This window comes from Mandrillus leucophaeus, unplaced genomic scaffold, assembly GCF_000951045.1.
Source record: "Mandrillus leucophaeus isolate KB7577 unplaced genomic scaffold, Mleu.le_1.0 Scaffold1063, whole genome shotgun sequence".
Taxonomy (NCBI): Eukaryota; Metazoa; Chordata; class Mammalia; order Primates; family Cercopithecidae; genus Mandrillus; species Mandrillus leucophaeus.
The window spans coordinates 607,829-635,676 of NW_012098799.1; the positions used below are offsets into that span (position 1 = coordinate 607,829).

At 40.9% G+C, this 27,848-nt stretch overlaps 3 protein-coding genes across 4 annotated transcripts in view; 2 read left to right on the plus strand and 1 right to left on the minus strand.

The window, feature by feature from the left end:
- The window catches only part of LRCH2 (leucine-rich repeats and calponin homology (CH) domain containing 2), a 128,270-nt gene that overhangs the window by 80,869 nt on the left and 19,553 nt on the right, over nucleotides 1–27,848 (minus strand). For both annotated transcript variants that reach the window (XM_011984432.1, XM_011984425.1), the window contains exon 2: nucleotides 1,424–1,568. In XM_011984432.1, the coding sequence (XP_011839822.1) occupies nucleotides 1,424–1,568 (145 nt within the window). The remainder of the gene's footprint in view (nucleotides 1–1,423; nucleotides 1,569–27,848) is intronic.
- On the plus strand, nucleotides 2,603–4,768 carry RBMXL3 (RNA binding motif protein, X-linked-like 3). Its single transcript, XM_011984413.1, has 2 exons — nucleotides 2,603–3,620; nucleotides 4,503–4,768. The coding sequence occupies exons 1-2, from the start codon at nucleotides 2,639–2,641 to the stop codon at nucleotides 4,766–4,768; spliced, it is 1,248 nt and encodes a 415-aa protein (XP_011839803.1). The 5' UTR covers nucleotides 2,603–2,638.
- On the plus strand, nucleotides 10,587–10,904 carry LOC105542742 (putative 60S ribosomal protein L36-like 1). The gene has a single exon (XM_011984405.1). The coding sequence runs from the start codon at nucleotides 10,587–10,589 to the stop codon at nucleotides 10,902–10,904; it is 318 nt and encodes a 105-aa protein (XP_011839795.1).

Consider the following 27,848-nt stretch of genomic DNA (forward strand, 5'->3'; position numbering starts at 1 on the left):
GGAATTCACTCACTAGAACAAATGTTATTTCAATATAGTTTGCTCAAAGATTTTTGTGACTGTAAAAAAAAAATCAAAGTTGACTTTTACAGATCATGACAGGATAGAATTAGAGAACATTTTAGTAAAACTAAGATTACCATATGTGTTAATAGAGAAATGTAATTCAGTTTTTGGCAAATCACTTTTTCCGCAAAAGAACAAAATGAAACAGAAACAAAGACAAAACTTAAAAACACCCCATTTTCCTCAAACCTCTCCTAAGCCAGGCCAAGGAGATTTATACCTACTTAGAGAAAGGACAACCCAAATGACTGACATCTATGGAAGGAAACCTCCCTCACACATTTTAAGGTGTAAAGTGGTTTCAGTTAAAATAGCTTGTACTGTCAGGTAACACCACTAGGAGAGTCATATAAAAGAACTGATATATCACAGTGAGAAGGGAACATCATCATTTATGTATATTAATTATATTTACTACTTCTCCATATGGGAATTTAGACAAGTAACTTGGTTAATGAGGAGATTATCCCTTCCAACTGAATAAAAAAAGAAAAAATTTCTAAAATTAAGTCACAATATATCAATTTTCATTCAATGTTACTGATTTGGCAGGGAAAGGTTTTTCTTATAATTAGTAAGTGTTCACTCTTTTATATATATAGGGTAAAAGCTATGTATGAATGAGTGCTCTACAGCCAGACTGCTTTGATTTTAATCTTGGCTCTACCACTTGCTGAATATATCTATGAATTTGGACAAAGAGCTTAACCCAGTTTCCTCATCTGTAATGCAGGGATAACAACAGTACCTATCTCAAAATGCTGTCATGAAAACTAGATAAGGTAATATGGGTAAAGTGTTTGGAACACGGCCTAGCACATGGTAAGTACTTACTAAGTATAAACATGAACTGTCATCCACTTCCAAACCTTTCAATATTCTCATCCCACTCTAACCATCCTTCAAGTAGAAGCAGGAAGTCACAAAAGTGAGAAAAAATAACTCAAGCACTGTTTGTTTCACATATCTAAGGATGCATATAAAATCTGTATAGTGGTGCTATAATTTCTGGAAAATATTTATGGTCTAAAACCTTGCTACTCAAACTGAGGTCTAAGGACCAGCAGGTAGGCATGAGCATTGCCAAGGGGCTTGTTAGAAATGCAGGCCCCACAACAGACCTAAGAAATTACAATCTGCATTCTAACAGATGCCCAGGTAATTCCTGTGTGTTAAAGTTTGCAAAGCTCTGCTCTCAAGAAAAGCCTACAAAATAATGTGAACATAAAAAAACACAAATAAGATACTGTTGAGATAAATTTAAGCTACACAGCCAAATCAAACATATTCCTTTGCCACTAAAAAAGGATTAGAACGACAATAAAAACCAAAATTTATTTTTAAATTGTTTCCTTACCTAATGTTAAGGTACGTTAACATCTGTAGATTTTTAATGGCTTCAGGAATGCTTTTGATGCAATTATGATATAAATTTAATGTTTCAAGGGGTGCAAATAACCAGACATCAGAAGGAATTTCTGTAAAACGATTTCTGGAAAGATCTGGAAAAAAAAATAGTGTCTGAGTATTAAACATATACCAATATCTATGGTAATTAAAAGAACTATTTTCACACTTGCTGAATCACTTAGAATCTAAGCAACTACTTAAAATACTTTAAAATATACAATATTATCCATCAATACCTTGAAGGCATTTAGAAATACACTCATACGGCTGGGCGCGGTGGCTCACACCTGTAATACCAGCACTTTGGGAGGCCAAAGCAGGCAGATCTTTTGAGCTAAGGAGTTGGAGACCAGCCTGGCCAACACGGTGAAACCCTGTCTCTACTAAAAACACAAAAATTAGCTGGATGTGGTGGTGGGCCCCTGTAATCCCAGCTCCTCAGGAGGATGAGGCAGGAGAATCGCTTGAACCCCGGAGGCTCAGAGGTTGCAGGGAGCTGAGATCACCCCGCTACACTCCAGCCTGGGTGACAGAGCGAGACTCTGTCTCAAAAAAAAAAAAAAAAAAAAACTCACAGAATGCATGTCTATTAACCAAACGTATTTGATATGCTTCAGTATACCTAAATTTCAAATATGCGATTTGTCTTTTAAAATACCAATGAAGAATTATCTCTGATCTTTAAAAGCAAACACAAAACTACCTCCCACGATCCCACATCCCCCTCCATCTGCCTCTTCTTTTACAGCCAAACTTACATAAATCTACAACACAACTAAATTTATTACTTACCATGGACTTCTCAACCCACTACAATTTGGTTTCTATCCACTCTCACATCCACCAATGTTACCAACAACCACCATATCAATAACCATTCCATATGTCTGGAAAGATTATTTTCCTTTGGCTTAGAAGACTACACTTCTGGGATCTCTTCTACCTCTCTGGCTACTTCTTATTTTCTTTTCCTAGGTTTTCCTCTATCTGTATCATAAACGTTGTTGTTCCCAAGAACTATGACTAAGGTACTCTTTTCCTTCTTGAGACATACACCCCCCAACCGGTAGGAGCCGCCCTCTACGAGAGTGCTGGAAGACCGCGACTGAGTTGCTGCCTCATCACCTCCCACTGCCTCTGACCCACCATTCGAAAAGCAGACATGATGGAAGCGGATCGCCCAGAGAAGCTTTTCGTTGGGGGCCTCAACCTCAAAACCGACGACAAAGCCCTCAAGGCTGAGTTTGTCAAGTATGGCCGCATCATCAACGTTTTCCTGATGAAAGACCGAGAAACCAACAAATCGAGGGGCTTTGCGTTCGTCACCTTCGAAAGCCCTGCAGATGCCAAGGCCGCAGCCAGAGATCTGAATGGCAAGTACCTTGATGGTAAGGCCATCAAGGTGGCCCGGGCCATCAAACCAGCATTCAAGAGCAGCCGGTGGGGGCCGCCGCCCCCCGGCAGCAGCAGTCGCTCGAGGTTCCCACACGGAACCCGTGGGTGTGGCAGCAGCCCACAGCGACCCCACTCCTGGGGCGGGCCTGATGATGGCCACGGCTACGCGGGGTATTTTGACCAGTGGCCCTACAGGGCCCCGATGCCCAGGAAGCGTGGGCCACCGCCACAGCGCTGGGCCAGCCCACTCCGCAAGAGGGCCGCGCCGTCGAGCCTGGCTCGCAGCGTTGGCAGTGCAATGCGCGGGAAGGCCCTAGCTGTGTGGGGGCGAGATGGCTACTCAAGCGTGCAGCTGCAGCGCTGGGCGGGCCCACCCCGCAAGAGGGCTGCGCCCCCGTCGAGCCTGGCTCGCATTGGTGGCGGTGGAATGTCTGGGAAGGCGCCGGCCATGTGGGGGCGAGAGGGTTACTCAGGCCCACTGCTCCGGGAGCCACTGTCCCGCTGCCGCGACCCCGGGGATTTTATCTCCGCGCTCAGAGAGTACAGCCGCCGCTATTATAGCCACTCCAGTGTCCGGGACTACTGTCCCTTGAGAGGCTATGGCAAGCAAAACAGCTACAGGGGTTGCGACCGTGACTACGTGGATCATCCCAGCAGAGGCTCCTACCGAGAGCCCCTCGAGAGCTACAGAGGCCCGTGCCGCGCCACCCCTGGGCGGGGGACACCGCCATCTTACGGAGGAGGATACCGCTATGAGGGGTACCGGGGCCGCTCACCCGACGCCTTGCCCGTCACCTTGCCAGATGCCTACAGCGGGGGCCGCGACAGTTCCAGCAACGGCCGGAGCGACCGCTATGGAGGAAGAGGCCACTACGAGGAGTATAGAGGCCCTTCCCCTGACACCTACAGCGGGGGCCGCTCGCCCATCCCCTACAGCAGAGGCCACGACAGTTCCAGCAACAGTTACAGCTGGAGCCACTGCTACAGAGGAGGAGGCCACTACGAGGAGTACGAAGGTCGCTCGCCCAAGGCCACCAACAGCGGGGGCCGCTCGCCCGAGGCCGCCAACACCGGGGGCCGCTCGCCCGAGGCCGCCTACAGCCGGGGCCGCTCGCCCGAGGCCGCCTACAGCGGGGGCCGCTCGCCGGAGGCCGCCTACAGCGGGGGCCGCCAAAGTTCCAGCAACAGTTACCGCGGGAGCCAACGCTATGGAGGCGGAGGCCACTACGAGGAGTACCGAGGCTGCTCGCAGGACACCCACAGCGGGGGCCGCTCGCCTGACACCCACAGCGGTGGCCGCTATCCCAGTGCTCACACTGGGGGCCACTCGCCCGACGCCCACAGCGGGGACCGCTCCACCGATGCCTGCAGCAGGGGCCACGACAGTTCCAGCAACAGTTACGGCCGGAGCGACCACTACGGAGGAGGAGGCAGCTACGAGGAGTACCGAGGCCACTCGCCCGACACCTACAGCAGGGGCCGCCACAGTTCCAGCAACAGTCATGGCCGGAGCCACCGCTACGGAGGAGGAGGCCGCTACGAGGAGTATGGAGGCCGCTCGCCTGATGCCTACGGTGGGGGCCACGACAATTCCATCAGCAGCTACGGCCTGAGTGACCGCTACGCAGGAGGAGGCCGCTATAAGGAGTACCTGGGCAGCTCGCCCGACGCCTACGGTGGGGGCCGCAACAGTTCCAGCAACAGTTACGGCCGGAGCGATAGCTACTCGAGAGGTCGAGATCGGGTAGGCACACCGGATCTTGGGCTCCCTCTGCCCATGGAAAGGAGCAGCCCTCCCCTGCATGATTCTTACAGCCGGTCGAGCTGCAGGGTGCCCAGGGGTGGAGGCCGTCAAGGAGGCCGCTTGGAGAGAGGGGAAGGCTGGAGCAGATACTAACTAAGCAGGAACAGACTTGGGACCAAAAATTCCTTTTCAAAGAAACAAAAAGAACAACCTGTTCTATATTAAACTACCCAAGGACTAGTATAAGTAAGAGTTGTTTTTACCTTTTAAGAATTTCCTGTTAAGATCTCCATTTTTATGCTTTTGTGAGGAAAAACTTAAAATTTCTTTAGTTTGAAATTGTTAATGTTTCTTTCAACCAGTTCATGTTAAAAGTGTAAGATATGAACCTGAGTCCTAGTCGTCTTCTATTTACAAGTTGAAATACGATTAATGGCTTCTTTGCTTGTAAATTTGTCTGATAAATGAGGCAAACAGTTCTAAGATCTTTCATAAACATCTGCTTACCTAAAATGGAAAAATGGATCATTCTGCTCATTTAAACCAACTAGATTTTGGGTGGAGAGTGGGAGGGATTGGTGTATTTCAGATTTCAGGGTATCTTTCTAACTGAATCTCAGTGTTCCCAGTATTAAAAACCAAACAACCAGCAACAACAACAACAAAAATGATTTAGATCAAATGTTTATGAAAAGAAAATTATGTTCACTCAGTAAATCTGAAAAGTAAATGGAAAAAAAAAGATATACACTCTACTGGGTGATTTCATCCATCCTAGGTCCAAATTATATTTATATACTGATGAATTGCAAATTAAGGATATGTCTAAAAGCCTATGTTCTGATCTTCAGGACTTCACCTTGATATCTCTCAGGCACCTCAAATTCTACAAGTATAAAATCTGAAATGAAGATCTTTTCCCACACTTCTATTTTTTTTTTTCTTCTCATCTCAATGTCAACAACATCCTCCTGGTGAGTTGCTCAAGCCAGAAACCTGGTATTCATCCTTGATTCCTTTGTCTCCTAAATTATTGCAAGTACACACAAATATACTTCCATTCATTTAAATTTTCACAAAAATAAAATCATGGAATTGTTAAAACCATTACTCCTCTATTAAGGGTTTATTTGTTAAATGAATTTTGAAAAATACTTAGGACATTGCAGTAGTGGGTTGAAAAACAAATACTCTAGAAGAGAGTTGGCTCAACCTCACCACTGTGGACGTCTGATAACCATTGTGGGGGGCTATCCTGGCCACTGTAGGATACTTAGCAGCATCTCTGGCATCTACCCACTAGATGCCAGCAAAATAACCTCTATTCATGGCAGACAAATAATGTCCCCAAAGGTACAAACCCCCAACAACTACCTGAATATCAAGTTAGTTACCTTATCATAGAAATTTACTTTGCTCACACTAGCCCATTATACTTAATTGGTTAAAAACGTAAGAAAATTTTGTGCCTCTGTTAGGAAGAGCATGCAGTTTAGTTCAATGTATCTCATTTAGTATCTGGTCTGCCCTCATAAAAACAACCTCCTATCAATAATGCTCAACTTCATTCCAAGGGATGAGACCTATTCACTTAGCAATATAGTAAGTTCCTTATTCAGAACATTAACATATGTATTACTACATATGTAATATATAGAGATACATATAGAGGAGATAGATATATATTCTCACTCTTAACCTAATGTAAAATTATATAACTGGCAAAAAAAAAAGTTATGTTTATATAATATAAAAATTAATTTCTATTCTTCCTCCTCCCACCATAAAATTCTGAATAACTTAAAAAACAATAGAATTACTAGAAACCAAAATCTGAACTAGAAACAAATGTTTCCCAATATTCTGGCTTACCTCCTCTGGATACCCAAGCATCACACAGTTCTATTAGGGAGGAAAATGAAGTCACTGTTTTTAGTTTAGGATTTTTTTTTTTATATTTAGGGTTTTACCTCTTATTCTTGTAACTTCAGAATTCTGGGAGTTCAAAATTAGTGTTTACAATTAATTTGAAATCCTAAAAACAAAATTATGCTCAGTTTGTTATTCTGTATAATACCTAGTATTAGGCACTCATAAATAATACAGTGGTCTCAGAGATAGATGATAGTAACTTGTATTAAGATTGCAAGAATAGGGATAAGAGAAAGTGGATAAAATTTGAAATATATTTTGAAATTAGTACTCACAGGGAGTGGCAAGGAACTAGGTATGTGGAAGAAACGAGAGGAAAGAATCAAGGATGGCACCCAGGATTCTGGCCTAGACAGCTAAAATAATATTATCTAATAAACAGTGGGAGTGTAACAGGATTTTTGTAGTTTCTTCTGCTGGTGAGGTTTTTGCTTTGGTTTTTTTTTTTGAAACAGAGGTGCAATGAAGGGTTCAAGTTTATATCTGTATAAACCGAGACATCTGAGAGAGACTCAAAGAGGGGCTGTTAAATGGGCATTAGACAGATGAATCTTGATCTCCTAAGTGAAGTCTGGGATAGATATATAAAATTGAAAGTTGTGGCCAGGCACAGTGGCTCACGCCTGTAATCCCAGCACTTTGGGAGGCCGACATGGGCGGATCACAAGGTCAGGAGTTCGAGACCAGCCTGACCAACAATGGTGAAACCCCCATCTCTTTCTAAAAATACAAAATTTAGCCAGGTATGGTGGTGCGCACCTGTAATTCCAGCTACTCAGGAGACTAAGGCAGGAGAATTGCTTGAACCCGGGAGGCAGAGGTTGCAGTGAGCCGAGATTGTGCCACTGAACTCCAGCCTGAGCGACAGAATGAGATTCCATCTCAAAACACAAACAAACAAAAAAAAATTTGAAAGTTGTAGGAATATGGTTAGTTCTATTAAATCACAGAAATGGAGGACATCACCTAATATCAGAGTATCGAATTAGAGGACAAAGAATGGGCTATCAGGAAGGCCAACAGTTAGAAAGTGAGTACAGAAAAAACAGCAAGCAGAGAAGTCTGAAAATAATGGTCATAAGAAAACACAGTAACCATATGAAAAGATCAAAGAAGCTCAAAAAGTGACAGGAGGCTGACCTTTGTTTTCCAAGATAGCTGACTAAAAACATTTCCAGCATGCCTCATCCACTTAGAAAAACCAAAGTGGTATGCAGACAATCACACTTTGAATACATTATCCAACAAGGAACACAGGGTTCAACAGAAAAAGTGAAAGGAAACTCCAAAATCTGGGAATGAGAAGGAAAGCAGACAGCCTGTGTGGTCAAGACTGGCTGGGAACTGGCAATGAATCCCCAATACAAGAGAGAGTGAATATCTTTCTGCAGTCCACTTTCCCACTGGGGAATCATACAATTCAGGCCACAGGAGAGCACCCTGACCCACCCAAATTCTGAATCTGATTTAGGGAGCATCCAGGAGACTATGAGAAGGAACAGCTCCAGGGAGGCAACATGCCCTGGGTCCCACACAATTCCTGAGAACTAAGTAGCCACAGTAAGATGCCATTCTTAATCCTAGCTCTTAGCAACTATGAGTGGTCCTGGAAATCTGCAGCACCAGTCTTGGCCATTGGGGAAGATCAGGTTGCATCTTGTGGAGCAGGGGCTTGAGCAGGAATGGGGATCAATGGGGATCCCACAACCAAAACTAAGAAGCAGACATGGCATGGGCTGCAGTCTCTGGCACTGGAACCAGGCTCCCAATGCTCCAATCCTGAGCAGGATGAGTTACTGCAGAGGCTTGGTCTTGAGCTGGGTGCTGGCTTCTATGGCTCATGGTTGAATTACGGGCTAGGTGCAAACTGCCATACTAACAGAACAGCCAGGTTGGCTGCCACAGCTGGGATGGGGGAGGGACAGCAGTGGTCTCATCCTCCCTGGCACCTATGGCACGACCTCAGCACAGCAGCAGTCACCTCTCACCCAAGCATTTCACCAGAGGCGTGAGGACTACACTGCCTGCCCTACCCCCACGTCATAGTTCATGCATGCACTTGCCATTGGGAAGTGTTGAGTACAAGCTTGCCCAGTCTGGATCCACCCAGCTTCACCCCCCTAACCCTATGCCAACACAAACTGGTGGGGGGGGGCCAGGTTCTGGGTGTTCCACAACCCAATCCACCACCTGGGGCACATGAGCACTTCTAGGGGACAGAGACTGAGCATAAACACCCTACTTCTACAGTCTCAGTTGGCTCTTACCTGCAAGCACCACCTTCTGACCTAGAAGCCAGTTTGCACAGCCTGTTGCAACCACTTCCAGCACAAGAGCACAGTGCAAGGGAACAAGGAGAACATCTCACCACCACTGCTACATCTATCACCCTCACTACCCCAGCTGCTCGGGAGCTCGAAAGCCTTCTTATATGCCTGGTATACTGCTACTAAAACTGGCATCTGAGAAAGCCACCCATATGCCCAAACATTAGCCTGCCTGGAAACTGCCAACACAGGAGCCAGCATATGCTGTCCCAGGTCACAAGGATAGACATACTTGGCACACTTCTGCTACCATTAAAACCTGATGATGGGCCCATCAGGCACTCAAGTCACAAGCACAACTTCACCACAGGCCCCGCCAAGAACCACACATTACCACAATGAAGATAGCCATATAAATTATACACAGTCTTCACTACTGCATGCACCTGAAAGCAAAGCCAGACGGCCTTACCCAACTAACATCATTGTCACATCTTCAAGAAAAAAGTCCCCCATCCACATGAAAGTCATTTTTTAAAAAAGAAGATGTAACTATGAAGCCAGATGAGCAGAAACTAACATAAAGATACAGAAAACATGAAAAAGCTAGGTAATATGATGGCCTCAAATGAATGCAGTAATTCTCCAGCAATAGATCCTAACCAAAAAAGAAAAAAAAATCCTCAAAATCCCAGATAAAGAATTCAAAATACTGATTTTAAAGAAGCTCAATGAGATGCCAGAGAAATCTAAAAACCAATACAAAGAACTCAAAAAATCAATTCAGAATACAAATAAAACCTTTTAACATGGAGATAAATATCTTTAAAAGATAAAAAGGCCGAGTACAGTGGCTAATGCCTATAATCTCAGCACTTTGGGAGGCCAAGGTAAGAGGCCTGCTTGAACCCAGGTGTTTAGGACCAGTTTCGGCAACATAGCGAGAACCTGTCTCTACTAAAAATACAAACATTAGCTAGGCATGTTGGCACATGCTTGTAAATCCCAACTACTCAGGAAGCTGAGGCAGGAGGATCACTTGAGTCCAAAAGTTTGAGGTCATACTGAGCTATGATCACACCACTACACTCCAGCCTGGGCAACAGAACAAGTCTCTCTCTCTCTCCCCCTCTACACACACATACACACATACACACACACACACACACACACACACACACACACACAAATTCTGAAACTAAAAGATTCATTGAAGGAAATACAAAATACATTTGAAATACTAGATCAAGCAGAAAAAAGAATTTCAGAACTTGAAACACTAGATCAAACAGAAGAAAGAATTTCAGAACTTGACAGGTCTTTTGAAATAATCCTGTCAGACAGAAATAAAGAAAAAGAATAAACAAAGCTTTTTTTTTTTTTTGAACTTGCTTATTACTTTCATTTATTTATTTTTTTTATTAGACTTTAAGTTCTGGGATCCACATGCAGAACATGCAGGTTTGCTACATAGGTATACATGTGCCATTCGAGACTACATAAAATGACCAAACTTACAAATTATTGGTATTCCTGAGGGAGATGAGAGATTAAAAGGCTTAGAAAGCCTATTTAACAAAATAAGAAATGAAACTTTTCCAAGTATAGCAAGATTTAGACATCCAGACATAGGAGACTCAGTGATCCCAAGGAAAACACAATGCAAAAAGGAGTTTGCCACAGCATATTATAATCAGATTGTCTAAGGTAAAAAGAATTCTAAAATCAGCAAGACAGCCTTTAACCACAGCCACCACTGGAGAGCAGCAGCAATGGCTCTGTGCTACACTATGGTTGTGGGCCTCAACAAAGGCCACAAGGTGACCAAGAATGTGAGCAAGCCCAGACACAGTCGTAGCCTCGGGCGCCTGACCAAACATACCAAGTGTGTGCGGGGCATGACCCGAGAGGTGTGTGGCTTCACCCCATACGAGCGGCGAACCAAGGAGTTACTGAAGGTCTCCAAGGACAAACAGGCCCTCAAGTTCATCAAGAAAAGGGTGGGGACACACATCCTCACCAAGAGGAAACGAGAGAAGCTGAGCAATGTCCTGGCCACCATGAGGAAAATTACTGCTAAGAAAGACTGAGCCCCCTGCCCTGCCCTCTTCCTGAGATAAAGAACAGCTTGACAGAAAAAAATAAAATAAAATCATCAAGAGAAAAGCACCCTGTCACCTACATAAGGAAACTCCATGAGACTAACATGAGACTTCTCACCAGAACCCTTAAAAGCCAGAAGAGAAGGGAATGACATATTAAAAGTGCTGAAATAAAAAAAAATCACCTACATAAGGAAACTCCATGAGACTAACATGAGACTTCTTACCAGAAACCTTAAAAGCCAGAAGAGAAGGGAATGACGTATTAAAAGTGCTGATATAAAAAAAAAAACAAAAAAAACAAGACTGCCAGCCAAGAACTCAATATCCAGCAATAAGCTTCATAAATAAGAAGAAATGAAGTCTCTCCCAAACATGCAAATACTGAGGAATTCATCGCCACTAAACTGGCCCTACAAGAAATGCTCAAAGAAGTCCTAAACTTGGAAGTAAAAGTGATATTCATCATCATGAAAACACACAAAAGTATAAAACTCACTGGTAAAGCAATCACACAAAGGAGGAAGAAAAAGAAATCAAATGGCACCACTACAGAATTCCACCAAACCACAAAGACAAACATTCCAAGAAAAAAACAGAGAATTTATAAAACTGGAAAATGATTAACAATATGACAAGAACAAACCCTCACTTATCAATATAAACCTTGAAAATAAGTGAATTAAATGCCCCATTTAAAAGATACAGATTGGCAAAATAGATTTTAAAAATATAATCCAACTATATGATGCTTATGAGAAACTCACATTACTTGTAAAGACACATATAGACCAAAAGTAAAGGAGTAGAAAGACAGTCCACACAAACAAAATCCAAAAGTGAGCAGCACTAGCTGTACTTGCATCAATTAAATCAGATATTAAATAAAAGACGGTTAAAAAAAGACAAAGAACGTCATTCTATAATAAAGGGATCAATTTGGCAAGAGGTTATAACAATTTTAAATTTATATGCACCCAGCACTGGAGCACCCAGATCCATAAAACAAATATCACTAGGCCTAAAGAGAGAGATAGATACAATAACGGTGGGAGACTTCAATGCACCACTAACAGCATCAGACTGATCATCTAGACAGGAAACCAACAAAGAAACATTAGATGTAAATTGGACTTTACACCAAACGGACCTAACAAATTTACAGAATATTCTGCCCAACAACTGCAGAATATACACTCTTTCGATGAGCACATGGAACATTCTCCAAGATAAATCACATGTTAGGCCATAAAGCAAGTATCAACAAATGTTTAAAAATGAAATCCTATCAATTATTTTCTCATACCACAGTGGATAGAAATCAATACAAAAAGGAACTTCAGAAACTATACAAACACATGGATATTACACAAGCTCCTGAACAATCACTGGATCAAAGAAGAAATTAATACAAAAGATTAAAAATTTTTTGAAACAAATGAAAATGTAAACACAACAAACCAAAACCTGTGGGACATAGCAAAAGCAGTGGTAAGAGGGAAATTTATAGCATTAAATGCCTATTATTTAAAAAAAAGATTATAAATTATCAACCTAACAGTGCATCTCAAAAAACTAGAAAATCAAGAACAAACCACACTCAGAACTAGCAGAATTTGAAATAACAAAGATCACAGTAGAACTAAATGAAATAGAGACCAAAAAAAGATACAAATTATTTAAAAAAACAGTTGATTCTGCAAAAAGATAAATAAAACTGATAAACCAGTAGCTAGACTAACCTAGAAGAGAGATGAATCAAATAAACACAATGAGAAATAAAAAAGGAAACATTACAACTGATACCACAGAAACACAATAGAACATCAGAAACTATTATGAACAACTATATACTCACAAACAAGAAAACCTAAAGGAAAGAGATAAATTCCTGGAAACACACAACCTACCAAGATTGAACAAGGAAGAAATAGAAAATCTAAACAGGCCAATAATGAACAGCAACATTGAATCAGTAGTTAAAAAAAAAAAAAAAAAAAAATCCCGACAAAGACAAGCTCAGGGATTGTTGAGGGAGCTTGGCTGAGGGATTCACAGCCAAATTCTATCAAATATAAAAAGAAGTAATACCACTCCTCCTGAAACTGTTCCAAAAAATTGAAGAGGAGAGTATTCTCCCTAATTCATTCCATGAGGTCACTATCACCCTAATACCAAAACTGGACAAGGACACAACCACCAAAAAAGGCAAACAGCAGACCAACATCCCTGATGAACATTCATGCAAGAATCCTCAACAAAATACTAGTAAATTGAATACAGGACATCAAAAAGATAATGCACTGTATCAGTTCATTCTCATGCTGCTGATAAAGACATACCTGAGACTAGGCAATTTACAAAAGAAAGAGGTTTATTGGACTTACAATTCCACATGGCTGGGGAGGCCTCACAATCATGGTGGAAGGCAAGGAGGAGCAAGTCACATCTTACATGAATGATAGCAGACAAAGAGCTTGTGTAGGGAAACTCCCATTTTTGAAACCATCGGATGTCATGAGACTCATTCACTGTCACAAGAACAGCACGGGAATGACCCACCCCCATGATTCAACCATCTCCCACCGGATTCCTTCCACAATACGTGGGAATTATGGCAGCTATAAGATGAGATTTTGGTGGGGACACAGAGCCAAACCATATCATACACCATGATCAAGTGGGTTTTACACCAAAGATAGAAAGATGGTTGAGTATATGCAAATTAATAAATGTGATATATCACATAAACAGAATTAAGGACAAAAAAACATATGATCATCTCAATAGATGCAGAAAAAGCATTTGATAAAATTAAGCTTCCGGACATGATAAAACCCATCAACAAACGAGGCATAGAAGGAACATACCTCAAAAAAATAAAGGCCATATACAACAAACACACATATCATACCTACAACCCACATACCATACAACAAACCCACGTATCATACTGAATGGGGAAAAGCTGAAGGCCTTCCCTCTAAGATCTACAACAAGACAAAGATGCCCACTTTTACCACTGTTATTGAATATAGTACTGAAAGTCCTAGGCAGAGCAACTGGGCAACAGAAAGAAATAAAACACATCCAAATCAAAAAGAAGGAAGTCAAAGTATCGCTGATTGCTGACGATATGATCTTATATCTAGAAAACCCTAAAGACTCCACCAAAAAAACTCTTAGATTTGATAAATTTTCAGGATACAAAAATTAACATATAAAACACAGTAGCATTTCTATATACCAATAATGATCTCACTGAGAATGAAATCAAGAAGTCAATCCTATTTACCATACCTACCAAAAAAATAAAATACCTAGGAATAAATTTAACCAAAGAGGTGAAAGATCTCTACAAGGAAAACTATAAAACACAGATGAAAGAAATTGAAGATGACAAAAACAAATGGAAAGATATCTCATGCTCATGGATCAGAAGAATTAATATTGTTAAAATGACCATACTGCCCAAAGCAATCTACAGGTTCAATGCAATCCCTACCAAAATACCAACACCATTTTTTCACAGAATTAGAAAAAAAAATCATAAAATTCATATAGAACCAAAAAAGAGTCCAAATAGCCAAAGCATTGGTCTTTTGCAACAACATGGATAGAACTGAAGGTCATTATCTTAAGTGAAACAAACCAGACACAGAAAGACAAATATCACATGTTCTCACTCGCTCATTTTTTAGTGAATGCTAAAAAATGGTGTATACATAGATAAAGAGAGCAGAGTGATAGACAATGGAGACTCAGAAGGGTGACAAAGTGGGAGAGGGGTATATAATAATAAATCACCTAATGGGTACAATGTATGTTATTTGGGTGACAGATTCTCTGAATCCCCTAACTGGACTACTATGCATGTAATAAATTCGCACTTGTACCCCATAAATTATATAAATAAATTTTTAATGAAAAAAAAAGAACAGCCACACTGGAAAACAGTCTGGTATGCGTTTACAAAGATAAATATGGTCTTATTTCAGCAATTGCAAGCCTGGGTATTTACTCAAATCAGTTCAAAACTAATGTCTACATGAAGTCTTCACACTAACAATTATAGCAGCCTTATTCATAATTGCCAAAATTTAGAAACAAACAAGATGCATCTTTCAATAGGTGAATGAATAAACTGTGGATTATCCATACAATGGAATCACTTCCAGGAAATGAGCTTTCAAGCCATGAAAAGACATGGAGAGACCTTAACATATATTGCTTCTTGAAAGAAGCTAGTCTGAAATGTCTACATATGCTAGGATTCCTAGTAAATATCATTGTGGGAAGGGTAAAACTATGGTGATAGTAGAAAGATTAATGGTTGCCATGGATTTGGGAGGAAAAGAGGGAATAAGGGAAGAGGAAGAGAGTATTAGTCCATTTTCACACTGCTATAAAGAACAACCAGAAACTGAGTAATTTATAAAGAAAAGAGGTTTAATTGACTCACAGTCCACATAGCTTGGAGGCCTCAGGAAACTTACAATCACGGCAGAAGGCAAAGGAAGAGCAAGCACCTTCTTCACAAGATGGGGCGCAGGGCAGGGGAACCGCTACATAATTATAAACCATCAGATCTTGTAAGAACTCACTCACTACCATGAGAGAAGCATAAGGGAAACCAGTCCCATGACCCAATCACTTCTCACCAGGTCCCTCCCCTGACACATGGTGATTACAATTCGAAATGAGACCCAAGTGGGGACACAGAGCTAAACCATATCATTCTGTCACAGCCCTTCCCAAATCTCATTTCCTTATCACACTGCAAAATACAATTATTCCACCTCAACAGTCCCCAAATGTCTTAACTAATTCCAGCATTAAGTCAAAAGTCCAACTCCAAAGTTTCATCTGAGACAAGGCAAGTCCCATTCTGCCTATGAGTCTGTAAAATCAAAAGCAAGTTAGTTACTTCCTATATACAATGGGAGTACAGGCATTGTATAAATACACACGTTCCAAATGAGAGAAATTGGCCAAAATGAAAGGGCCTCAGGCCCCGTGCAAGTCCAAAATACAATGAGGAAGTCATTAAAACTTAAAGTTCCCAAATAATCTCCTTTGACTCCATGTCTCACATCCAGGGTACACTGATGGAAGGGGTGGGTTCCCAAGGCCTTGCATAGCTCTACCCTTGTGGGTCTTCAGGGTATAGCCCCGTGGCTAGTTTCAGGGGCTGGCATTGAGTGCTTGCAGCTTTTCCAGGTGCTTGGTACAAGCTGTCAGTCTGGAGGTATGGAGGATAGTGGCCATCTTCTCACAGCTTCACTAGGCAGTGCCCCAATGGGGACTCTGTGTGAGTCTCCAACCCCACATTTCCCCTCTACACTGTCCTAGTAGAGGTCACCCATGAGGGCTCTCACCCTGCAGCAGACTTCTTCCTGGACATTCAGACATTACCATACAGCTTCTGAAATCTAGGCAGAGGTTCCCAAACCCCAGTTCCTGTCTTCTAAGCACCCACAGGCTGAACACCATGTGGAGGCCATCAAGGCTTGAGGCTTGCACCCTCTGAGGCAACATTATGAGCTGTGCCTTGACCCCTTTTAACCACAGCTGAAGCTGGAGTGGCTGGGACACAGAGCACCATGTCATGAGGCTGCACAGAGCAGTAGGGCCCTGGGCCCAGCTCGTGAAACCATTTTTCCCTCCTAGGCCTCCAGGCCTGTGATGGGAAGGGCTGTTGTGAAGATCTCTGAAATGCCCTGGAGACATTTTCCCCATGATTTTGACAATTAACATTTGGCTCCTTTTTACTTATGCAAATTTCTGCAGCAGGCTTGAATTACTTCCCAGTAAATCAGTTTTTCTTTTCCATCATATAGGCTTTAAATTTTCCAAACTTTTATGCTTTTCTTCCCTTTTAAACATTAAGTTCCAATGTCAGACCACCTCTTTGTGAATGCATATGACTGAACACTTTCAGAAACAGCCAGGTCACATCTTGAATGCTTTTCTACTTAGAAATTTCTTCTGCCAGATACCCTAAATCATGTCTCTTAAGTTCAAAGTTCCACAGATCTCTAGGGCGGGAGCAAAATGCCATCAGTCTCCTTGTTAAAGCACAGCAAGAGTGACCTTTACTTCAGTTCCCAGTAAGTTCCTCATCTCCATCTGAGACCACCTCAGCCTGGATTTCATTGTCCACATCACTATCACATTTTAGTCATAACAATTCAACAAGTCTCTAGGGAGTTCCAAACTTTCCCACATCATATTCCTGTCTTCTTCTGAGCCCTCCAAACTGTTCCAACTTCTGCCCATTACCCAGTTCCAAAGTTGCTTCCATATTTTCAAGTATCTTTATAGCAATGCCCCACTTCTTTAGTAACAATTTTCTGTATTAGTCCATTCTCACACTGTGATATAAAACCACTTGAGAATGGGTAATTTATAAAGAAAAGAAGTTTAATTGACACACAGTTCTGCATGGCTGGGGAGGCCTTAGGAAACACAATCATGGCAGAAGGTGAAGAAGAAGCAAGCACCTTCTTCACAAGGCAGAGGGCAGGAGGAGAATGCTACACACTTATAAACCATCAGATCTCATAAGAACTCACTATCATGAGAACAGTATTGGGGAAACCACTCTCATGATGCAATCACCTCCTACCAGGTCCCTACCCCGACACATGGTGGTTACAATTCAATATGAGAGAGTGATTAATACATGGAACACAGAATTTTCAGGGCAGTTACACTCTTCTATGTGATACTGTGATGATGCATACATGACACATGCATTTGTCAAAACACATACAACTATACAACACAAAGACTGAACCCTAATGTATAGACTTTAATAATAAAGTATAGCTTCATCAATTTTCGTAATCATCAAGTGTACCATATATTGGTTCGTTAATTGTAAAAACACATTACAAAAATATAAGATGCTAAAAATAGGAAAACTATGAGCTGGAGAAAAGGAGTATGGGGTAACTGTACTATCTGCTCAATTTTTTTGTAAACCTAAAACTTCTGAAAAATAACATATGAAAAAAGCAAATAAACTACAAAAAAGGGACAGAAAAAAATACTAAATCATCAGTATTAATAACAAGAATAATTTAATGATTTAAATAATATCAAGACATTACTAATCTACACATTTTTCATAATCTTTGATGTTCATTCCCCTTCAAATAAAAGATTATTTAGCTAAATTACAAAGTAACATTATAAGCTCCCTTAGGGAATTTAATTAAATGTGCATTCATAAACTATTTTCTGGATGATTCCATGTATTTATTTACTAAATACCATTTAAAATTATAATTATTATTCTTATTTAATGGAGTTAAATCAAATAAAGAATAATAAATCTTGTTGGGAACAGGCCCCCAAATCTGGCCATGAACTGGCCCCAAAACTGGCCATTAACAAAATCTCTGCGGCACTGTGACATGTTCGTGATGGCCATGAAGCCCACGCTGGAAGGTTGTGGGCTTGCCGAAATGAGGGCAAGGAATACCTGGCCCACCCAGGGTGGAGAACCACTTAAAGGTGTTCCTGAACCAGAAACAATAGCATGAGCGATCTGTGCCTTAAGGAGATGCTCCTACCACAGATAACTAGTCAGACCCATCCCTTTATTTCAGTCCATCCCTTTGTTTCCTGCAAGGAATACTTTTAGTTAATCTATAATCTATAGAAACAATGCTTATCACTGGCTTGCTGTCAATAAATATACAGGTAAATCTCTGTTCAAGGTTCTCAGCTCTGAAGGTTGTGAGACCCCTGATTTCCCACTTCACACTCTATATTTCTGTGTGTGTGTCTTCAATTCCTCTAGTGCCACTGGTTTAAGGTCTGCACAACCGAGCTGGTCTCGGCAAAATCTAATTCTTAGGTGTTTCAGATTTTAAATCATTATGAACATCCTTTTTAAAGTACTGAGTAAATACAGTAACAGTGTCAAAAAAATACAACCATGGAAAGAAAGATGGGAAATAACACAAAACTATTTGTATCTTAATTTCTTGAACTATCTCACACTAACAGCATCTCATATTTTCCATCAAAAAAGTGAAGATTAACTTTTATATCACTATAATGAATAAAATTTAAACTGATTTAAAATGTTTATCTTGTGATATACAATAAAGGAGCTTTTTAAACATTAAAAATCACTTAACATGTACACTAGGGCAACTAGAACAATATGACTAATAATGAACAAATAATTGAGAAATACATGCAAAACTGGTATTTTAATTGAGTTCCAGCAAAAAAATTAAATAAATAAAAATTCCACCTAAAAACTGGGGGAAAAAACCAGCTGGGTGTAGTTGGTGGCCTGTTGGGATTACAGGCCTTTGGGAGGGCCAGGTTGGGGGATCATTTGAGCCCAAGTGTTCCAGACCAGCCTGGGCAATATGGCAAAACCCTATCTTTACAAAAACATACAAAAAGTAGCTGGGCTTGGTGCATGCCTGTAGTTCCAGCTACTCTTAAGGTGGGAGGATGGTTTGAGCCCAGGAGGTTGAGGCTGCAGTGAGCCATGATCATGCCACTGCACTCATGCCTGGGTGACAGAGTGAGACCCTGTCTTTTTCAAAAAATAAAAATAAATAAAAATTGGAAAACTGCTCATTTATTCCTCCATGGAAGATTCACTTCACAACAATTTCAAAGCCTACTTTCTTAGGCAACAAACAGCACTTGGGAAAAGACAATTATAAAATTATAAAAATGTTTCACCTTTTCCACATAAAAAAGGACATTAAAACGTGTATTTATCTTCCTATCGTAGGCTGAAGATATCAGATCCTAATTCTGGAACCTGTAAGTGTTATCTTATATGCTAAAGTTTTTACAGACGTAATTAAGAATCTTGTGATGAGATTAAGCCTGCATCATCCATGTGGACTCTAAATGCCATCACATGTATCCTTGTAAGAGGAAAGCAGCGGGTAAACTACACAGACTGAAGAGGGGGCCACGTGGAGAAGGAGGGAGCCACTGGAATAATTCTGCCACACAATGCCAGTAGCCATCAGAAGCTAGAAGAGGCAAGGAATGGATTCTCCCCTAGAGCCTCCTCATAGAGAGTGCAGCCCTGCCAAAACCTTGATTTTAGCTCAATTAAATTAGCTTCTAACTTCCAGTCTCCAAACCTGTGAGTGACTAAATTTGTTTTTTAAATCATTAAGTTTGTGATAATTTGTTATGGCAGGCACAAGAAACTAATACACACCATAATGATAGTTTATTGGAATTAATAAGAGAATGATTGTAAATATTTTTAATTATATAGCTGTGTATTTTTTTCTTGTGCAGTATCGATACCTCAGTTAATTAGTATCCAAAGGGATAAGCACCTTTATAACCACTGAGCTGTTTTTCTTGTCTCATTTTTAATCATAAAATCCAGTATTGGCAGTAAATCAACAGTAGACAGATTGCTATGTACTGTTTCCCGCCTTCCTTCAAGACATTCCTTGTAAAACTGCTGGGAGTCTATTAGAGACCTTGGTCAATAATCTTAAGTAACCCAATCTAAATTATGTTCTGTATCACTCTTGAGCTTGAGAGACCAAGGAAGCTAGAGAAGGAGAGGAGTCAGATGGAATAGAAATCTGTTTGCCGTCTCCCAAGCTGCAGCCACAGAGCCACAGATTGGTCTATCTGCTTGCTGCCCATTGAAATTCCTGGCCCACTGGCTACCATTTCTGCCAAATATACAAAATGACTTTCAGAAATTATACTATTATACTGTACTAATTATAGTCTTATCGTATTCAGTGTACAAATGGGTAGAGAGAGTTTTTTGCACAAATTGTTAAACTTGAGTTTAAGTGCTGTTTAATAATATAGATTACCATAGTCTCTCCTTTTTAAAAAAATCCTAGGTAATATTTGAAAGCCTGACACACTTTTACCTCTGGCCCTAAAAATGCCATCACATGTATCCTTATAAGAGGAAAGCAGAGGGAAATTAAACAGACACATTAAGGAGAGGGCCATGTGATTTTTACCTCTGATAAAATTCCTAATAATGAAGTGTGCTGTTTGAACACATCTTCATCGTTACAGTAATCACCATAGAATTGTCTGCTTGAAGGAACATGGGAGTTAATGGAGAAATAACTTGAAATCAGAAATCTAAATTCACATCAAGAATAACCTAAGTGGAATTGAGGGAAATATTATACACAGACACCCTATATGCTAGATCACAATACCATGCACTTTGCATAGATTATTTCTAATCCTTTTAACAATTTTGTAAGGTAGTTACTGTTTCTCATTTAACATGTTGATATGGTTTGGCCATGTCCCCACCAAAATCTCATCTTGAATTCCCACATGTTGTGGGAGGGACCCGGTGGGAGTTAACTGAATCATAGGGGCAAGTCTTGCCCATGCTGTTCTTATGATAGTGAGTAAGTCTCACAAGATCTGATGGTTTTAAAAAGGGGAGGTTCCCTGCACAAGCTCTATTCTCTTGTCTGCCACCATGTGAGATGTGCCTTTTACCTTCCACCATGATTGTGAGGTCTCCTCAGCCACATGGAACTGTAAGTCCAATAAACCTCTTTCTTTTGTAAATTGCCCAGTCTCGGGTATGTCTTTATCTGCAGCATGAAAATGGATGAATACAGTAAATTGGTACCAGTAGAGTGGGGCACTGCTGAAAAGATACCCAAAAATGTGGAAGTGACTCTGGAACTGGGTAACAGGCAGAAGTTGGAACAGTTTGGAGGGCTCAGAAGAAGACAGGAAAATGTGGGAAAGTTTGGAACTCCCTAGAAACTTGTTGAATGGTTTTGAACAAAATGCTAATAATGATATGGACAATGAAATCCAGGCTGAGGTGATCTCAGATGAAGATGAGGAACTTGTTGGGAACTGGAGCAAAGGTGACACTCTTGTTATGTTTTAGCAAAGAGACTGGTGGCATTTTGCCCCTGCCCGAGAGATTTGTGGAACTTTGAACTTGAGAGAGATGATTTAGAGTATCTGGTGGAGGAAATTTCTAGGCAGCAAAGCATTCAAGAGGTGACTTGGGTGCCATTAAAAGCACTCAGTTTTAAAAGGGAAACAGCATACAAGTTTGGAAAATTTGCACCTTGACAATGTGATAGAAAAGAAAATCCCATTTTCTGAGGAGAAATTCAAGCTGGCTGCAGAAATTTGCATAAGTATCCAGGACACGAATGTTAATCCCCAAGCAAATGGGGAAGATGTCTCCAGGGCATGTCAGAGGTCTTAACAGCAGCCCATCCCATCACAGGTCTGAAAGCCTAGGATGAAAAAATGGCTTCGTGGGCCAGGCCCAGGGTCCCTGTACGGTGTGCAGGCTAGGGACTTGTTGCCCTGTGTCCCAGCCACTCCAGGCATGACTATAAGGGGCCAAGGTACAGCTTGGGCCGTGGCTTCAGAGGGTGCAAGCCCCAAGTCATGGCAGCTTCCATGTGGTGCTGAGCCTGCGGGTGCACAGAAGTCAAGAATTGAGGTTTGGGAACCTCTACCTAGATTTCAGAGAATGTATGGAAATGCCTGTATGTCCAGGCAGAACGTTGCTGCAGGGGTGGGGACCTCATGAAGAACCTCTGCTAGGGCAGTGCAGAAAGGAAATGTGGGGTCAGACCCTCCACACAAAGTCCCCACTGGGGCACTGCCTAGTGGAACTATGAGAAGAGGGCCACCGTTCTCCAGACCCCACAACGGTAGATCCACTGACAGCTTGCACCATGCACCTGGAAAAGCCACAGACACCCGGTGCCAGCTTATGAAAGCAGCCAGGAGGGAGGCTGTACCCTGCTAAGCCACAGGGGCGGAGCTGCCCAAGACCATAGGAACCCACCTCTTGCATCAGCGTGACCTGGATGTGAGACATGGAGTCAAAGGAGATCATTTTGGAACTTTAAGATTTGACTCCCCCACTGGATTTCAAACTTGCACAGGGCCTGTAGCCCCTTCATTTTGGCCAAATTCTCCCATTTGGAATGGTTGTATTTACCAGATGCCTGTATCCCCATTGTATCTAGGAAGTAACTCACTCGCTTTTGATTTTACAGGCTCATAGCCAAAAGGGTCTTGCCTTGTCTCAGATGAGACTTTGGACTGTGGACTTTTGAGTCAATACTGAAATGAGTTAAGACTTTGTGTGACTGTTGGGAAGGTATGATTGGTTTTGAAATGTGAGGACATGAGATTTGAGAGGGGTCAAGGGCAGAATTATATGGTTTGGCTGTGTTCTCACTCAACTCTCATCTTGAATTCCCATGTGTTGTGGGAGGGAACTGATGGAAAATAATTGAATCATAGGGGCAGGTCTTTCCCGTGCTGTTCTCATGATAGTAAGTTTCATGAGATCTGATGGTTTTAAAAAGGGGAGGTTCCCTGCACAAGCTCTGTTCTCTTGTCTACCACCATGTGAGAAGTGCCTTTCACCTTCTGCCACGATTGTGAAGCCTCCCCAGCCATGTGGAACTGTAAGTCCAACAAATTTCTTTCTTTTGTAAATTGCCCAGTCTCGGGTATGTCTTTATCAGCAGCATGAAAACAGACTAATACACATATGAAGCAACGATACACTCAATGACATGCCTTCCCAAAGCTAAAAAAAAATTAAAAACTAGTAATAACTGACAGCGCTGGGATTCCAAACTCATGTGTCTTCAAAGTCTATGTTCTATGTGTGATTTTCCAGTCCTCTAACACACTACCGCAACCTTCTGTCCCACATCTCAAATATTCTGTCCCACTGCAACCACAAACCAGGGTCTGAAGAATTCTAAATCTCCTAACAATATCCACACACACCACCAAGATTGCTTCTTGCAATAGGAGGCAGAATGTAAATCTTACTGCTAGGTTCAATTTTTGTTTCAGACAATAATGAACACGATTATAAAGCCCTCAGCTGTTCCTAATTTACCAATTCAAAATTGTTTCATCTGAGATGACACACAGCTTTCTCGGATACTTAAAGAGATGGGCTGTTATTACTTTTTCAATATTTTTAACCAATTCAATAAACAAGAATTAAATAAAATTAGTCAAATAAATTTTGTCTAAAGGAGGATAACATCTTATAGACAAAATCATTGTGCTGAGTACCTGTCAAGAACTCTGAAGGGTCAGATTTTACCCTACTTGTAAGCCAGTATGTTAGCCTAACACTGTTGTATAGATGCTAGCAGAAGACATGAGACTCCTGTGTGAGAGACAGAGCCCTTTATTGCTCACAACACAGCAAGTGGCATGAACAGCATATTTGGCTCAGTTCCCCTTACTCCCCAAAATCTCATAGGGGCAACATTGGTGGGCCCAGATGTATGCATACACATGCAATATTATCACATTATAGGAAAGGAACCTGAGCTGAGGGAACCCAAATCTTTTATCATAGTAAGCATGCCTGCCTTTTGTTCTAAGGGAGACATTATCTTTATTTTATTGGACTTAATTAAGCATGATTGTCTTTTGCTTTTGGAGAGAAATACTATCTAATTCATCCTGCCTTTGCTTTGGTTTGTTTTTGTTTTATTTGTTTGCTTTTTAAGAAAGTATCTTGCTTTGTCGCCCAGGCTGGAGTGCAGTGGTGAGATCACAGCTCACTGCAGCCTTGACCTCCCAGACTAAAGCGGTCCTATTGCCTCAGCCTCCTAAGTAGCTGGGACTACAAGCATGCACCACCATATTTGGCTATTTTTTTAAGAAACAGGGTCCTGGCCGGGAGCAGTGGCTCATATCTATAATCCCAACACTTTGGGAGGCCGAGGAGGGTGTATTGCTTGAGTCTAGGAGCTTGAGACCAGCCTGGGCAACATGGCAAAATCCCATTTCCACAAAAAATACAAAAAAATAGCCGGGTGTGGTGGCATAGACCTATAGTCCCAGCTACTTGGGAGGCTGAGGCAGGAGGATCACCTGAGCCTGAGGAGGTTGAGGCTGTGGTGAGCCGTGTGTGCCACTGCACTCCAGCCTGGGAAACAGAGCAAGACACTGTCTCAAAAAAAAAAAAAAAAAAAGGGTCAGGGGGACAGGGTCTTACTATGTTGCCCAGGCTGGTCTCAAATTCCTGGGCTCAAGCAATCCTCCTGCCTTGGCCTCCTAAAGTGTTGGGATTACAGGTGTGAGCCACTGCATCCAGTCTGCACTTTGTTCTGAAGGCAAACAGTATGTTTATCTTGCAAAGTTGTTCACTGTACCAACATCATTGAAAATACAGTTCAGAACACAGGGCAGTTAGTGCCTCACTTGTAAGATGTGCAGAAATATGAAGCCATGGTGAACTGTCTTTGAACATTACCATTCCTTTTCCAGCAGGGCTTAGAAGCTGCAGCCTAACCACAGAAAACATGCAAGGTAAAATATTCAAATATCTTAATATCAAATTATCTGTGGTCCTGCATTTCCAGAGTCTGTGACAGAGGCAAGCAAATTCTGATCCTCACCTTGCAAGCCTCATTCTCCATATTTGCCAGGTAGCATCCTGACTTGACTAATAGCCTTTATCATCCATTTGACAAAATTCCATTAAACATTAACTATAAATTAAGCATGAGATGTTAGGGTAAATCAAAAGCTCAACCAGACACCAACTCTAGGTAATATCAATTCTTACTCCACTCCAATACCAAATAATTCCTGCTTAGATAGTAACACTTCAGTGAAAGAATGCAAAAAGAAAAACCTCCATTTAGTTCTACTAAAATTATAGTTTCTATAATATAAAGCTCTTGTGGCTAGACCAATACAGCATCATCCTTGGGGTATGTCACAAAGTTCACAGAAGTCTCACTGACTAAAAAAGAGGGGAGACGAACACTAGACTGGATCTGAACTTCATTTCTGAATCCACTACTACCTATTAAATAGTGCCAAAATCACTTAATTCCTCACTATTTCAGAGCTATTGGTAATGACTAAATATTCTGCAACAACCTAAAATCCCTAGAAGAAATAATCAATAGAAATGAAGGGAAAATTGTCGATTTGTACATAATGATAGGTAATGTTCATAAAGATAGAAAATAAAATGATGGAAATTAGACCATTATATTCATTTCTTGTAACATAAAAAATATATAGCAGAAATATGTCTCCAGGAGAGTGCATAAAATCAACCAACTCAGATACTTATTTCCTAACATGAAAAAGAAATAATTAAATTTTCTCTATTCTTTGGTAACTATTAATATTATTACTCAAAGTTGAGCAGTTACAGTATATAAAATCTGATTAATATGTTCTTAAATGTTAGCAATTCCTCATCTATTTTTCTTTCTAAAAGAACTGTTAAGGCTAGAAACAAAAGCAGCAAGAAAACAGAAGGCACCACAGCTGTCTATCGATGCAAGGATGGAAAGTGTCTTTGAAACATTAGAGACTGATATTGGATGGAGCCTGATGGGAAATGACAACCCCATGGCTCTGGCATCTGCTTCAACAGATGCCCTTTGCAAAGACAGGTGATTTCTTGATTCAGTATTCCCTAGAAGGGTGTTGTGCAGGACAAAATAATGAACAGTCTGTAACACTGAGACCTTGTTGAACGAGTAAGATGTATGGATTACAGAATTTGTAAGCTACTCCATGATGAATTAAAATTTTAACCGCAAGTGCAGCAGAGAGAAAAAATAACTTGTAGACATTGGGAAAAAATGCTTCAAAGTTAACAATTATGATAAACAATAACAAGCAGATCTCACTGACCTGAAGCAACCAATAATGGCAGGCTTATTTTGAGCACAGGCACTTTGAGAAGGAAAGGTGCAAACAAAAACAGATATTGAGATATTGCAAGGGGAAACCACAGCTGCTAACCAGAGGGCAGATACGTGCATGCTCAGTAAAGAAAGAACTGTGAGTCTTGCAACAATTAAGCCACGTGAAAAGACAAGACCTTATTTAAAAGAAGGGGGGGGGGCAGCTCTATGCAGAGTTATCTGTAGGAAATTCTAGTAAGTTTTTCAGTTTCATCAAGAAATAATGACTAATGAATCACTGTAACAGCATTCAAACATCAAAGTGATATTTAAGAATGGTACTATACTTCGACCATTATAAAATTTATTATCTTTGTCATTTCAAATCAATGTAGTATTACTTATTAAATAGCTATTGAATAACTATATTTTCAAGACAAATACTATTGCTTTATCACATAACTTTTACTAAAATAAAATCCAGATGGAAGAAAAAGATAAACATGAAAATCAAGCTTTAAGAAAAACATTTATAGTGACTAGTCACCTAATATTAGAATGGGGAAGGAGTTTCAAAGTGTTAATATAAAGAAAGAATTCACACATGAAAGATTTCTAGGTTAAGTTACATAAAAAGAAGGAAAAACTTCAGTCTATCAAAAAGCAAAAAGATACCAACAACTCATAGATAAAACCTAGGCCAAGGACATAAACAGTTTGAAAAACGAAAACTATCAATGACCAAGATGCATATGAAAATATCTTCAACCTCACTGTAATCAAAATAAATGTAAAAATTATGATAACATAATTTGTTCAGGTGCGGTGGCTCACGTCTGTATTCTCAGCACTTTGGGTGGTCAATGCCGGAGGATCACTTGAGGTCAGGAGTTCAAGACCAGCCTAGCCAACATGATGAAACCCCGTCTCTACTAAAAATACAAAAAACAAAAATAAAAAATTAGCCAAGTGAGGTGGCGTGTGCCTGTAGTCCCAGCTACCCAGGAGGCTAAGGCAGGAGAATCGCTTGAACCCAGGAGGCAGAGGTTGCAGTGAGCCAAGATCGTGCCACTGAACTCTAGCCTGGGTGACATGGGTGACAGAGCAAGACTTCATCTCAAAAAAAAAAAAAAAAAAAAAAAAATTCATTAATCAAATGTAAAGGTTTTTAAAGATATTACTTGATGTTGGCAAGGCTATTTTGAATTAGGCACTTCCATACATCATTGGTGGGAATACAAAATGAGGTAAC